This window comes from Pan troglodytes, chromosome 1, assembly GCF_028858775.2.
Source record: "Pan troglodytes isolate AG18354 chromosome 1, NHGRI_mPanTro3-v2.0_pri, whole genome shotgun sequence".
Classification (NCBI taxonomy): Eukaryota; Metazoa; Chordata; class Mammalia; order Primates; family Hominidae; genus Pan; species Pan troglodytes.
This window is the reverse complement of record NC_072398.2, coordinates 138191500-138207703: the sequence shown is the minus strand read 5'-3', so window position 1 is coordinate 138207703 and position 16204 is coordinate 138191500. Positions and strand designations below refer to the sequence as shown.

The window sequence follows — 16204 nt, the reverse complement described above, 5'->3', positions numbered from 1 at the left end:
CACTCAGACTATGAGTAAACCCTAAACAAAGTAGATCCTAGTTTGTAGAAAACACACTGCTAAAAAAAGACAAATGCAGGTGTCATTCTGGGTTATCACACCCAAGCAGGCCACAAGTAGTATGCACCATAATGGCACGTGGAAGAAAATACTGCCTAAAAATGGTTTAAGCAGTTAATACACCCACAGTTTCTGATCTCAGAGGCAGGATTCTACTCTGTTCAATGTGCTGCATCATTTAGCCAGTCCAGGAAGTGTTATTTCCCAAGTAATGTTTCAACAAAATATCTGGAAAACATGGAACTGTAAATTAGCTTGCTTGCTCTGGGCAAGATGCCTTGCCATGAGAAGCTTGTTGCTCAGGTAAACGTCTGTTGGCCCTTCCAGGCAGGTCACAAGTCCTTCTAGCCCACAGAGAGGCAGCACAGACTAACAGTGTGCCTGCCCAGCTCCCCTGGAAGAAGTGCTCCCTGCACCAAAAAGCTGACCTTGGTGGAATCTGCAGCAAAAGGCAGAGAGAAGAAGGACGACTTTCATGAGATAAACTCGGTTCATTTATTTTTCAACTGTTTTATGGAGATATACTAATAATTCACATATCCTACAATTTATTCATTTAAAGTATAAAGTTCAGTAGGTTTTAGTATATTCACATACTTGGGCAACCATCACCACTATCAATTTTAGAACATTTCTGTCCCCCTCAAGAACACTTCGTATCCATCAGTAGTTACTCCCCATTTCCCCCCAGGCAACCACTAATCTATCTTTTTGTCTTTATAGATTTGCCCATTCTAGACATCTCATATGAATGAAATAATACGTGATCTTTTGTGACTAGTTTCATATATTTAATGTTTTTAAGGTTCATCCATGTTACAGTGTGTATCAGAACTTCATTTCACTTTATTGCTGAATAATATTCTGTTGTATGCATATACCACACAAGTTCTTTTCTTCACAGGCAGTAGAATCTCTTCTGCTATATAAGCAAAGCTATAAACAGTGAATAGTTGCCTGCATTAGCTCATGAATGTCTATTATGGCTGAAAATATATCATTAATTGTGTAATGCCACAGTTTTCCAAAAGCGTTACCAAATGCCACAGTGATATCTGGATTAATAAAAATACTGAGAATGAAGTTCCTTTACAAGTAAGCTGACTGCTTAAAAGTTTTCTCCTGTACACTGCAGAAAAAAGGGAACTCACAGCTCCTAAGGCCTGAACACCTCAGGACATAACTGGTCTTTGACCCCATCCAGTTAAAGACAAACAGCATAACTGCAAGTATACAAAGCTGGTCTCTGCAACCTTTCTCTCCTCTTCCTGGCCCTCCATCTCTTCCCTCTATCTGTGAAATAAATCCAACTTCTTCCTGTACTCTTACCCTTCCCCTCCCCCCAAACAGAACAAGATCTCTTATACCTGCTGAATAGTTATACCCTCACTCCAAATTAAAATAATACATTCATTCACAGGAAAAGTTACTTAAACCAGACATCTGTATTCTAAGACATTCTTTCAAAACATGAAATCAAACTAGTTTCCCTCATAAGAATTTGTGGCATGAATGAGCTGATAAGAGGAGGGTTTTTTGTTTTGCTTTTTGCAGAGAGACCCATTCAAATCACAGTAAACCCACTCCATGGCAAATCAAATTTAGTTAGTAATCTCAGGTTGATGCATATCTAGAAGGGGGTGGGAAAAAATAAATTGTTATTAACTTTGTTAGGCATGATAATGGTATTATGATTATGTCTGAAAATATCCTTATCTATTAGAAATGCATACTGAGGTACTGAGATGAAATGATGTGATGCCTGAGCTTTACTTTAAAATACTTTGGTTCAGCCAGGCTTGATGGCTCATGCCTGTAATCCCATCACTTTGGGAGGTCAAGGAAGGAGGACTGCTTGAGCCCAGGAGTTTGAGACTAGCCTGGGCAACACGGCGAAACCCCGTGTCTACAAAAATTACAAAAATTAGCTGGGCATGGTGGTGTACGCCTGTAGTCCCAGCTTCTCAGGAGGCTGAGGTGAAAGGATTACCTGAGCCTGGAAAGTCCAGGCTGCAGTGAGCCCAGATGGCACCACTGCACTCCAGCCTGGGCAACAGAAGGAGACCCGTCTCTAAATAAATAAATAAATAAATAAATAAATAAGTTTGGTTGGAAGAGGGAGTAGGGGGAGGTGAAATGAAATAAAATACTGATGAGGGTGGCTGATGGGCATATGACAGTTCATTATTGTTTTCTGTTTTCTGAAGGTATACAAATTTCCACAGTAAAACACTTTTTTTTTTTTTTGAGACGGAGTCGCACTCTGTCACCCAGGCTGGAATGCAGTGGCACGATCACGGCTCACCACAAGCTCCGCTTCCCAGGTTCACGCCATTCTCCTGCCTCAGCCTCCCGAGTAGCTGGGACTACAGGCGCCCGCCACCACGCCCGGCTAATTTTTTGTATTTTTAGTAGAGACGGGGTTTCACCATGTTAGCCAGGATGGTCTCGATCTCCTGACCTCGTGATCCGCCCGCCTCGGCCTCCCAAAGTGCATGAGCCACTGCGCCTGGCCGTTTTTTTGTTTTTGTTTTTAAGAGGCAAGGTCTCACTCTGTTGCCCAGGCTGGAGTGCAGTGGCGTGATCTCAGCTCACTGCAATCTCCGCTCCGGGGCTCAAGCCATACTCCCACTTCAGCCTCTCGGAGTAGCTGGGACCACAGGCACCCAACCAACTTTTTTTTTTTTTTTTTTTTTTGTATTTTTAGTAGAGACGGGGTTTCACAATGTTGCCCAGGCTGGTCTCAAACTCCAGAGCTCAAGGAATCAGCCTGCCTCGGCCTCCCAAGTGCCAGGATTACAGGTGTGAGCCACCGCGCCTGGCCGGTAAGCTTTTTTTTTAACTCACATAAAAGATTACACAGAGGTACCTGGCCTGGGTTGAATTCTAGAAGGGGTTGTGACAGTGTTACTCAAGTGCACAATTACTATTGGTGGTGCTTGCTACAAAGACTCAGTTTTATTCGTACACGATTAATATCATGGGTTGTCAAATCATGCTTCCAATTTGCAGTACGTCACTCATTTCAGGGTAATGACTTACACATACAATTTTCAAACAAAAATGTAAGATTTAGTTGCCTCATGATGGTTACCTTCTCAACTTTTTTCATAATTTATAAAAGCACCAGCTGACCCCAAATCATCTACCTTTTGGCCTTTTAATGTAAGCGGTAAAGGAATACTGTCCTCTGAATGCAGCGTTGGCTAACACTGCTGACCCACGCAAGGCATTGATTTGTAGTTGTTTTTCCATCGGAGTGATGGATTTGCGCTCAGCTACTCGCGGTGTCTACTAGGTCCCCCTGGTGACCAAACAGTACACTTAGGCAGTAGTAGGGTTCCAAGGCACAGACTGGCAGCGGAACAGAGGGTGGAACGGGAAATCATGAAAAATTAACACGCGAACAGTACACACGACATGACTGAGAATTACGTTTGCATTACTAGGGTATTTGGGATCCACAGACCAGCCACTAGCCCCTTTCCTTTAAAAAGCAAACACCCATCCGCCTGGTTCAGGCTCATCGGTCTCCATCTCCCATTTAAATCTTGGGTGTGATGGAAAGACCCAACCAAGGGGCTCGGCACGAGGCACACGCTGCTTTTTAGAGCCTGGGGAAACACTGGTGTGACAAATTGTCATAATTTTCTAAGACACGGAGGAATGCTACACCACCTTTCCTACCACCGACTTAAGACCCAAGACACTGAGTCAAGGGCAGCCGACCTGCGGGGGCCCACGGGGGAGGGGGGAAAGCCCCGAAAACACCAGGGAGAAGGCGGCCCGTCGAGCTCCGCCTGGAGCGGCGCAGGGCTGCGGGCAGTGCCCGGAGCGCGGGGTCGTACCCAGGTCACGTCTCGGGGCTCTCAGGATGCGAGGGCGAACCCGGGCGGGACGACTCGGGCCCTGGAGCCCGGCTGGCCGCGGCGCGGGAGCCGCGAGGGCCGCGGTGGGGGGCGTCGGCAGAGCCGCTGAGGGGGCTGGGGAGGGCGCGCCGCCAGGTGCCGGACGGCAGGGGGCAGCGGGGTTCGGGCGGGCACAGACCCAGGGAGGGAGGAGGGGAGCGGGCGAGTCCCGCGCGGCGCGGCAGGGCACACGGCCGGGTGCTCCCGCAGCTGGTGGCTGGGCGGCCGCCGGCCTACCTGGAGGTAATAGGGTTTCCTTAGCCAGGCCCCCGGACAGAGACTCCTCGCCATGGTAATCACACATCGCCCCGCCGCGCTGCAGTCAGAGGCGGACCCGAGCGCTGGCGGCCGGGCTCCCCGCCTCCCCCCGCCTCCCCCCGCCTCCCCGCCCCCTGCCCGGCCGGGCCCGCCCACTCCCCCGCCCCCGCCGCGGCGCGCGCTGCGCTCCCCTCGGCCCGGCTGCAGTGACGGCGGCGAGAGGCCAGAGGCCCGGCCTCCTGCCCTGTTCGCCCGGCCGCCGCGGCTGTCAGAGAGGCTGCTGCCGACTCCGCCATAAAGGGGAGTCGCACCTCGCCTCCGCCGACACAAATCGACTGCGCCTGGAGCTTAAAGGGGAGGCGCGCGGAGGCGGGAGGGGGCGCCGCGGGAGCGGGGGTGTCGCACGCTCGGCGCGGATTGGGGCGTGCGTCTCGCTGGCTGATGCGGCGACCCCCGGACCGCGCTGGCCTCGCAGTCTGCTCCGGCTTCCGGCTCCCCGCGCTGCGCCCAGCTGCGCGTCCCGCCACCCGCCCCGGCAGCACCGACGCTCCCCATGGACTCTTCTCCTGGAGTCAGGACGTGTCTGGACGGGTTGTTTCGAAATTCAAGGGAAGCTTGGGGCTCCTTCCCTGGGGACTGGCTCGTCCTCCCTCGCCCTTGGTGGCGGTCGGGGAAAGGGGGCGTCTGCCGCGGCTGGAGACGCAGACCGGGGCATCCCCCCAGGACTGGGCTCAGCTTCGAACGCGGACAGGGCGCCCCGCTGCTGAACTCGGTGCCCCCTTACCACGCTCCAGTTCGCCTCTAACGGCCTACAACTTTTTTTAAAAATGTACTTTTAAAAAAATTCCGACTTTTTTGGTTTATATTGTTTTTAAGACAGCTTCAGAGTTTTCCTGGCCCCATCCTGGAACACTGATTTCAAAAGAAAACAAAAACAAAAACACCGAATTAAATACAGTCCTGAAGGCAGGGAGCCTGGGACGTGGCCTGCTGCTTGGTTAAGGCTACATAACACAGGGTGTGGTGTCCTTCTTTTGACAATGAGTTCCAAATAAGGGAAAAAAGAGCCACCCTAGTGGGAGAACAGCTGTTGATCCAAGTGACTTGTAATGGAAGAAGCAGCTTTTTTTTTTTTTTTTTTTTTTTTTTGGCTGCTTTTTACCCCACCTACCACGTTTAAGCGTGATGCTAACAAAGTTTAGGTGGCCCGTTAGAGCTCATTCCGGCCTGTTGCTCTGAGAAGTGGTTTCCCCAGAAGCAAACCATTACTCATTCTCACTTGGTTTTTGCATAAGCCTTGTTCAGGTGCCTTGTTCCGAAGAGATACCTTCATGTCTGCCCCTTCCCTCAACCCACACACAGACACAGGTTTTAAACCTAGGTGATTTTTGTTGTGGTGGTGGTTCTTTCTGTTTTTGAGAGGGGTCTTACCATGTTGCCTAGGCTGGACTCAAACTCCTGGGCTGAAGCCATCCTCCCATGTAGCTGGAACTACAGCTACTTGGTCTTATTTTATTGCTTGCAGATAAACCAATTTTTCATTGATTTTGTTTGGGTTAAGAGACGGTAATTTCTGAGTAAGATAAGGATGAATCCTAGTGGTTTCATTCATTCATTTAATAAAGATTTATGAGTACCCAGGCACCATTCAAGTTGTTTGGGTTACATAAACAAAACAGACAAAAATCCTTGCGCTTGCGGATGTGAGAGGGGGGCAATAAATAATAAATGTAATCAATAAAATCAAATTGGATAAGAATGCTAAGAAAGGTTATGGGGAAAACACCAAGGGAGATGGGGAAGACTACAAATAGAGGAAGTTTGAGGCAAAAAAGGAGTTCAGTTTTGGAGAAGTTCCATTTTAAGGTATCTATTAGAAATTGAAGTGGAGATCTTGATTAGGCAGTTGTATGTATGAATGAGTCTAGGATTAAGGAGCGTGGTCCAAGCTAGAGGTATATGAGAGATATCAGCATTTAGATGGCGTTTAAAGCCATGAGACTGCCTAAGATCACCAAGGAAGTGAGTGTAAATAAAAGACGACTGAGGATGGAGCTCTGGGGACCAATGCAGCTTTAAGACAGGGTAGTGGATGAGCCAGCCAAGGAGACTGAAAGGGAGCAGCCAGTGAAGTGGGAGACCCGAGTGAGGTGCCCTGAAGCCGAGTGAAGCTCGTGGATCTAGGAAGAGGGAGTGCTCCTCTGCGAGTGAGCACTGAGAATTGACTGTTGGATTTAGTGACATGGAGGCCATTGATAACCCTTCAGTGGAGCAATAGAGGAAAAACTTGATTGGAGTGGGTTTAAGAAAAAAATGAGAGGAGAGAAACTGGAGATGGCTAATACAAACAATTCTTTTGAGAAGTTCTCTTACAAAGGGGAGCCCAAATCTGGGACAGTAGAAGCAGAGTCAAAAGAAGATTGAAAAAAAATGGGGAGAGGCCAAGCACAGGAGGTCAAGGCTGTAGTGAGCTATGATCGCATCAGTGCACTCCATCCTGGGTGACAGAGTGAGACCCTGTTTCTTTTAAAAAAAAAAAAAAAAGAGAAGGTGGTGGGGGGAGAAATACTTGTTTTTAATGGGAATGATCCGGAAGAAAAGGGAAAATTCATGTAGAAACAAGAAGTGAGAAGTGCTGGAGTGGTGTCCTTGAGAGGGAAAAAGCGTTTGAAAACTAACACACAAGTGGAAGGATCATTTGTAGACGAGTACAGACTGTTGATCTATGGAAACAGGCAGGCAGGTGGATAGGCATGGTAAATAGGAATCTTTGGAAGTTCTCTTCTGATTGCTTCAATTTTCTTAGAGATGTAGAAAGAAATGCTATCAGCTGGGAGGAGGTGGGAAAGATTATGTGAAAAGGGAAGAGAAGGTGTGAAATGTCATCTAGGAGAATGAGAAGACAATGGACCAGAGAATAATTGTGTGCTTGTTGAGTGTCATGTAGGGCCCACTTCAGTTTATGGTCATGAATTTAAGTGAGACAAGTTAGTATGAGTGTGCTTCTTTCTCCAGCAATAATTAGCTCCTGGGAAGCAGGTCCAGAGTAGGCTGAAATTCTGTTTAATCACATTTTACTAAAGGAGCAAGAGCAAGGAGAGGAGAACAAGGAAGTTGAGGATATAAGCAAGGGCATGATTATGATTCACCATGGAACTTAAGATGATTAAAGAGGGAAGAGTGGATATGGAGAGTTTAAGGACAGTGAAAAGGTGGTAGGATCGATGAATTGCAAGTCCTTCTGGGGTTGAGGGGTTGTAGGAGTCTAGGGAAAAGAGAGAATGATCTGGAAAGATAGGAGGTATATAATAGTCTGAGGCTGGGCATAGTGTCACATGTCTGTAAACCCAGTACTTTGGGAGGCTGGGACGGGAGGATCATTTGAGGCCAGGAGCGCAAGACCAGCCTGAGCAACATAGCGAGATCCCATTCCTACAGAAAATTTAAAAATTAGCCAAGCATGGCTAAAAACCCCAAAAAACTGTCACAAAACTCTTTAGTGTGATGTGCATCTGTAGTCCCAGCTACTCCGGAGGCTGAAGCAGGAGGATCCCTTGAGACCAGGAGGTGGAGGTTGCAACAAGCCATGATCGTTCCATATATTCCAACCTGGGCAACAGAGTGAGACACTGTCTCTAAATATATATCTATATTGCAAGTCTGACTCCATTTCTTATATGTGCTGACAGCTTTGAAGCCCTGCCACTCCTGTTTCCTCTGTGCAAACATAAGAAAGCCTAGATGCCTTTGATGCCAGCAGGAAGTTCAAACCGTGCAAGACCCAGCCCATGTGAGAGCCCTCACCGTGGTCCTACCCTTTAACCACCATGACATCCTAAGATAGTCTCCTTTCTTTGCTCCCTTAAGCCATTTTTGAACCAGTTTGGGAGCCTGCCCTGCTCTCCCCAGAAAGCTGCAGTATGTGAATAAACCTTTTCACACCCTCTTGGTGCAAGTGTAACATCATCAGTCTCAACGTCCAAATTAAATTTTAGGTGGAGGAGCCCATCTGGCTTCTGCAGGGTGACCACAACAATGTGGTAATTTTAGTGGGATCCATGAAATTGAGACTATGGAGGAGTGATTAAACCTAGGGTGGGATGCCACCATGGCAGTGAATGGCTAAGGGATGTGGAGGCAGGATCATTGGAAGAGAGTCAAGGACAGATTGTCATACAGATTATATGCGTGCATATTAAAAACAGTAAGACTTAGGACGGGAGGTGCTGGGGAAGATGTCAGTAGCAAAAGCTAAAGTCCTTGATAAGACAGTGATCTGTGAGTGAGTAGGTGAGGAATGAGGAAGGTGAGTGACAACATCAGAGGACATGAGTTTTAAGATAATGGGCAGGGGGAGGAATTAGAGAGGAGGGAGGAAGAATATCTTAAAAGAAGCATGGAAGAGCCCTCTCCTACCTCCCATTCCAGTGGTATGAGGGCGCTGGGAAGGCTGCAGGGACAACAGCATCCACAGGGATGAGCCAGGTTGGTGTTAGGACAAGAAGGTGCAGGAGATATTTAGAGAAGCGTTGGAGGATATAGAGGATTTTGCTGATGATAGACAGAGGGCACAGTGGAAAAGCCTCAAAAACTGGGGAGTCTTGAGAAGAGTTCAGAATAGGTGATGTGAAGAGCCTTGAGAGGGTCAGGTGGGAAGTGAGGGAGGCATGGTGGTCTGGTGTTTCTCACGGTAAAAGATATAAACAAGGATACCAAGGACAAAATTTGAACCAAATGAGAAGAAATGGTTATTCGGGTTTCCTTTTAGAGTCACCCAAGACTAAATGAAATTAATGTTTTATTTGAATGGAGAAAAGTAGTTTAGAAGATTTTCATTTCCAACTTGAGTTGCTTCCCTTGTCTTCACATGCCCCAGGACCCTGGCCCTCCAGGGCCCATCCTGAGGACCTTGCATACAGGTGGGTACGGTGAGCCCTTGTACCACTGAACTTGCAGTTTGGCTATAAATCCACTTGGATGAGTCCCAAGATGGATCCAAGCACGTTGGCCTTGGCAAATTTAGGCAAGATCCTTTCTGCCTCTGGTCTGATGTTCTCCTGAACTCTCACTGCAGAGGCCTGGCCATCCTTTATATCATACACTGGACCTACTTTACAAACATCCAAATGTACTTGTGCTGGTGCCTGTTCTTATGGCACTTAAAAATTTAGGTTTTTCTAAGTAAAAGCTAGCTAATCCAAAACTAATTCATATGGTTGTGTTCAGAGGTGCTAATTTGTGGCCTCTTAGTCATCATATGTAATGTAACTTTGGTCTTCCAGAGACAAAGAAATTACTCCAGTGGGTTCCAGTACAGGAAAATCAAGATTGGTGGTCTTTGAACTTTCTTGTTTGCACATTCTCAAAAGAATTTTGAAAAAGATATGAATTCTCTGATGTTTTATATCAACATCCAAAATTTTTATCATAAAATTAAACAATTGTAAAGGAAGTAATTTTCAGTTTTGTGTTGTAAATATTGGCATTTAAAAATAAAACTGTGGCTGGGCGCGGTGGCTCATGCCTGTAATCCCAGCACTTTGGGAGGCCGAGGCAGGTGGATCACGAGGTCAGGAGTTCAAGACCAGCCTGGCCAAGATGGTGAAACCCCATCTCTACTAAAAAATACAAAAATTAGCTAGGCGTGGTGGTGGGTGCCTGTAATCCCAGCTACTCGGGAGGCTGAGGCAGAGAATTGCTTGAAATTGGGAGGCGGAGGTTGCAGTGAGCCGAGATCACACCACTGCACACCAGCGTGGGCGACAGAGCGAGACTCCATCTAAAAAAAAAAACAAAAAACCCCCAAAAAACTGTCACACAACTCTTAAGTGTATCCAGTGGAATATATATAAATACCATGCACCTTGATACCATTTAAAGAGTATCATCCTTTAAGTTACAAGATTATTTATTTAGCTATCAGAAATATAACATTGTTCCCTTTTCTTCTTCTTGAACTTTTATAATTCTGCTTCCCTCATACAGCGTTATAGTTTTTTATTTTTATGCTTTCTAATTTATTTATTTATTTAATCTTGCTCTGTCACCTAGGCTGGAGTGCTGTGGTATGATCATAGCTCATCATAATCTAGAACTCCTGGGCTCAAGCAATCCTCCCATATGAGCCTCCCTAGTAACTAGGACTACAGATACATGGCACAGTGCCCAGTCTCTATTTTTCAACCTATCGTACTTCTCTGTATGATAGGTAATTTTAAAAATGTGATTTTAATGTTTTTTATTTTTATTTTTAAATTTATTGTAATTTTTGAATATGTAATATTTTCATCTGGATCAAAAATAAAAACTAAATTAAAAGTAGTCATTGAGAAATTTTATTATTCTCCCTTGTCTTACCCCTCATAGGTAATCACTTTTATTAATTTTAAATTTATCCTTCCAGTGCCAATTTTTTATATAAATAAAAGCAAAATTGAATATGTATTTTTAAAATTTAATATATATTTGTTTCATTCCCCCTTTCTTACCTAAAAGAAGTTACTTTATTACATTTTTTTAAAACTGCAGAATGGAAACCTATTAATTAGACTAATGAAAATGTACTAATTAGACCAACATCAAATCACACTCCTGATAAGAATCTTTCCCGTCTCTTTTGCCTTGACAGTAAGGTTAGATCACAGAACTCAACTGACATTCTTCAAGGACATTTCGGAAACCTGTGGTGTTTTCAGTGCTTTGAATTCAATACCAATGAGAACACAGGTTGCTAATGGCAGCCCTGGGCAGATTGTGTTTTGTTTCTTCCAATATTTACAAATTGGGACATTTTACATAAACATCTAGATTTCTGGCGCTTTTGAAAATTAGATCAGCTAACCAAGCCTCTCACACACACCAATGGTGGGCTGGTGTGACCTCTGTGTTGCACTTGTCCTGCGGTCTGCTATAGTCCCTCTCACTTCCTAGTTTTCTTGCTTCAGCCCTCAGCATTTATTTATCTTTCCCGTCTGGTCCCTGTAGGTATTTGACTTAGTGACCTCTGAGTTAAAATCATAGCAGTGACTTGGGAAAGTACACTTAAAGAGGAGCTTCTTTGAAGCTTCAGAATGGGAAGCAAGAAAGGAGCAAGTGAAGAGAATAGAGAAAGATTAGGCTCTGGATTAATGATTCCATTAAAAAGAACCTATGTTTTACCTGAAATTCCTCAGATAACAGGACAAGTGAATTCTTTCCATATACTGTGTAGTCTGTATTCACCTTCTCAGGCCACTAGATGGTGCAGAGTATTGATAAGCCAAGGTGGTGACTGAATTTGCACCCCAGGAAAAATGAAATCTATTGTGATTGAATCATGAGAACATAGACTGAAATGAGAGACAGAGCTCTTTTTTATCTTCTATGAAAAGGCCCATTGGACATTGGAATTTAAAAATACAGTGGTTCCCTAACTTTCTACTAACACTACCACCAAATATTAAGAATCTATTGTGTCCAAAATTTTATAAAATGCTGTTCAGAGTATGGAACAAAAGAAACTTATAAAGTAGGGCAGGTATTTTGTGTATCTGCTTTTAATATAGAATACAGTGCTTTAAAAAAAGAGGAAGAATGATAAGAATTTGAAGGGAAATTATAATTTATTGTTATTTCCTTAACAGTTGGCCTAGAGAAGGTAATCCATAAACATTTCTTAAGAGAATAAAAGAATGAATGAATAAGTGAGGCTTCCAAGAAGATAAGAAGTATAAAAATAAAATAGGTTTTAAAAAGAGCTTTTACCTTGAAAGCAGCGTTCAAAATCTGAAACAGTCATGAATGACAATCTTTATTTTGTTCTTTATTCTTATCAGTACATTCCCTGAAGAAGTGCTGGGTTTTTTTTTGGAATAGTTCTTCAAGAAAATGAAATACCTATAATAATTTGGTGCTAAGATTTTGTCTGATTTAAGGCATAACACTTTAATTCTGGATCTTGAAATTCCTCCTAATGAAAATGTTGCACTAAAAGACTTACGTTGAGAATTCACAGTGACTGCAGCAATAATGTCAGAAATGAACATCTTACGAGACCTATCACATGGAAGTTACTGAAGGAGTCACCTTATTGTGATGGGTTAGACTTCAGGAGGATATGAACTTGTCCTGAGACCATTTGATGACATTTTTAGTCTCTGACAATAGTCTCTGGGATTTTGTATAAACTGTCAATGGCATAATATACAGATTTTAAAAATATGGAATGCTTCACGAATTTGCATGTCATCCTTGTGCAGAAGCCATGATACTCTTCTCTATATGGTTCCATTTTTAGTATATGAGCTGTCAAAGTGAGCATGACAATGTCATAATATTAAAATAGTATTTCACAATAGGGTTTCCCTACTCTCTTAATTTTGTGTATAAGAATATGCCATGTTCTCCACAGAAGAGGAAAATCAGGTAGAAACATAACGCAGCAAGAGATGACCTGGTGGCACTACAAGAGCACTGTTTACTGGGTGATTTCTAGTGCTTTCTTCCTTCTGATGACTAACCCTAAGCACTCCCCAATTTTCTTGAGCACAAGAATAACCATCCAAGTCCAGGAAACATTCGATTCTCTCAGATGACAGTAAAGGTTCTTAGAGAACCCAAATGTTTCCTTGCTGATCACCCCCAGTAAAATCCAGTTAGAACCAACAAGTTCAGAAAATGTAATAAGGATTCCAAACTTCTTGTGGAGCATATTCTTCATCTTTTCCTGAGTTTTTTTCCTGCTTTTCAATGTTTCTTTGTTGCATTATAGTGGTTAGGAGCTCTACAAGAACCCCTGAAAACAGATAGGCTCTCTTTGTTTAGTTCTGCCACTTTTTAGCTGTATGACCTTGGGCCAGCTATTTAAAATCTCTATGCCTCAGTTTCATCTTCAGCAACAAGAGGATTAAATGGGGTTATGTGTTATAAAGTGCTCAGCATGATGCTTAGCACAGAGTAGGCACTGGACTCATGTAGAAGTCTGAAAGAGTTGTCTAAAATGTCCTGCTATAAGGCCATATATGATTACTGTTTTTTTTGTTGTTGTTTTTTTTTTGAGACAGAGTCTTGCTCTGTTGCCCAGGCTGGGATGCAGGGGCTCTATCTCGGCTCACTTCTACCTCTGCCTCCTGGGTTCAAGCAGTTCTCGTGTCTCAGCCTCTTGAGTAGCTGGGATTACAGGCGCCCACCACCATGCCCCGCTAATTGTTTTGTATTTTTAGTAGAGACAGGGTTTCACTATGCTGGCCAGGATGGTCTCAAACTTCTGACCTCAGGTGATCCGCTTCTCTCTGCCTCCCAAAGTGCTGGGATTAAAGGTGTGAGCTGCCACGCCCAGCCTGATTACTCTTGTTATTGAACAAATCAATGGAGAGCCAGCATCTTCAACAAACCTTCTCAAAAAGCTTTAGGTAAAAATTAATTTTTGAGTTATAGGGAAATGAGCTTTTCCACACAAATTAATTTTCTTAGTAAACAAAACTAGTCCCTTTAAGGCACCAACTCTTGTAAAACTGTTGACCATTGTTACATTAATAGAGATCTTTTTGAACTATGACACCCATGTCTCTGTTTTATGAAACTCTGTAATGAATATAATCTAACTATTTATTGATGCTGTAGGATTATACAATACAGAATCACATATCTGACATCTCAGAGTGGGCCAAGTATGGCCTGCTAATACCAGAGAGGAGAAGAAAACCAGCATTGAACACATCCGCTGGGATGGACTGGAACTTGGTGATGCTGATAGGGCCAACAGGTGTTCAAAATAGTTCCAGTTATCAGGTTATAGTTCGTGAAAGCAGTTGTCAGTGTTGGATTAGGCAGTAGCTGGATAGAGTCAAGCTGACACAGAATCAAGTACTTCAGAAGGAGAGACTCTGAAATTCAGGCCAGCAGGTTGGAGGTGGTAACTGGGAAGTCCATTCAAAGACTGTCAGGGTCTATAGCCACCACTTGTATGAAGGCAAAATTTAATTTCCAGTTGCCCGCACAGCACAGTTATCTCTAGTTATAAGAATAAGGACTCACAGAAAGAGCTCAAAGTCACAGAGTATGTGGCTGGAGTTGGTTAAAAATCTTTCTCAGGCGGGGAAGGTTGGGTAACTTGCCCAAGGTCATACTGTGAAGGTGCACGCCCAGAATTCTATCACAGGCGAACTCCCTATCTGTCTCTGCTACTTCGCTCTATTCATTTTAAAATAAAACAAACATTTTACTATTTTGGCAAATGTAGAAATGACTGGATTTGTTTTTCTGATTCTAAGGAAAATTCCAACTATACAACTCCAGAGTCATATAATTCATTTTTGGAGGGACAAGAGTGAGTTACATATTTATCTATAAGAAAAATATGTTGTTGTTATAGAACTGATTACTATAGGGGTACCTTAAGAATTATCTGTCTTAAATTCCTACAACCTAAAATTAAACCTTTCAAAAGGAGCCAGTGAATCGCTATGAAAATAGCACAGTTCAATTAGATTTAAATTAAACACTGGTTTCAAATTTGGGATACTAAAAATAAATTATTATAACTGTGAATTTTAAATTATTCTACCTATTAAAAAACCTAAATCCATATATTCAAAATTTGATAATGAGCTAAAAACATTCAGTTCAAAGGAACTACATTTTCATGATATGAAAAACAGAACTTTGGAGCCATTGTGGCTCCGGCCGGTTGCACCGGCCCTCAGGCCCTCGGGGAGGCGAGGGTACGAGTTCGAGGCCAACCTGGTCCACATTGATTGAAAAAAAAAAAAAAATTAAAAAAAAAAAAAAGAAAAACAGAACTTTTGTTCTTCCTCATCCTCGGACTCTCAAAAAAAAAACACAGAATATTATTAAGAAACAATGATCAGGCCAGGTGTGGTGGCTCATGCCTGTAAACCCAGCACTTTGGGAGGCCAAGGTGGGTGGATGGTGAGGTCAGGAGTTCAAGACCAGTCTGGCCAAGATAGTGAAACCCCGTCTCTACTAAAAATACAAAAAAAATTAGCCAGGCACAGTGGCAGCCGCCTGTAATCGCAGCTACTTGGGAGGCTAAGGCAGGAGAATCGCTCGAACCCCAGATGGCAGAGGTTGCAGTGAGCCGAGATCACACCACTGCATTCCAGCCTGGGTGACAGAGTGAGACACTGTCTCAAAAAAAAAAAAAAAAGCAATGATCTCTCAGGTTCTTACTTTAAATTATTCTTAGATGATTACTATTTTGTTACTTAAATTACCAACAATAAAAGGATTTCTATTTGAATTCAGGTATTTTTCACCTTGTATTCTCCATTATTGCCTTCCTGAGATTCAGTTCTAAAGAAGACTAAACTTGCCTCCACTCTAATCCTGCATTTCCTCTTTCCAAAAAGGCATTTCCTCTTGATTACTCCACTTCAAGCTCTAAATATATGTCAGTTCTGGGACTGTGAATGATGATGGTGCTTTGCAAAAACAGGTTTAAAAATATCAAATAGGTGAAGGAAGCTGCAAGTAGGGTCTTGGCCAGGCAATGGGCCAGCAAGATGGAAAAACAGGAGTCGAGTAAGACCCAAGAACCAAAGGGCAGGACAAATTAGTGACCTAGAAGCCAAAAGCAGGCAGAATTTAGAGTATGCCAGAAACTAGGCATGCAGATAGCAACAAAAGAGATCAGAAATCCCAAAAGAGAATGCTTTAGGAGACTAGGCATGCCACAAGTCAGGCAGGGTTAGGGACCCAGTGAGTAAAAGGGGTGGTCAGGAGGTAAGAGCGCAGTCTCAGCAAGAGGTAGGGGCAGCAGAAGTCAAGCACCCGTGCAAAGAAGCCTCCAAGGAGACCTTGATTCTCAGGCTAAACAGTGTCCTGCCTGGGACTGTCAGAAGAAGTAGAAAAAGACACCTAGTTGCCCAGGGAATATGAATTTGGACCGACCAGAGCAGGTCTTTCCTTTTCCTACTGTTAACAAATGATTTGGCTCCATGACTAGATAGCTGGCGAATTTTCTTCACTTTTGGATGCTT

The 16204-nt window shown here is 43.7% G+C and overlaps 1 protein-coding gene and 1 non-coding gene across 2 annotated transcripts in view; both read right to left on the bottom strand.

Annotated features, from left to right (window-relative positions):
- DIPK1A (divergent protein kinase domain 1A) overlaps positions 1-4347 on the bottom strand; it is a 124107-nt gene extending 119760 nt beyond the window's left edge. Inside the window, exon 1 of the mRNA XM_003308215.6 lies at positions 4206-4347. Coding sequence (XP_003308263.1) covers positions 4206-4259 — 54 coding nt within the window. The 5' untranslated portion in view covers positions 4260-4347. The remainder of the gene's footprint in view (positions 1-4205) is intronic.
- An 8071-nt stretch (positions 4348-12418) lies between these two features.
- On the bottom strand, positions 12419-12525 carry LOC112207021 (U6 spliceosomal RNA). Its single transcript, XR_002941507.1, has one exon. It is a non-coding gene; the product is annotated as a U6 spliceosomal RNA (small nuclear RNA).
- Between the last annotated feature and the right edge of the window lie 3679 nt (positions 12526-16204).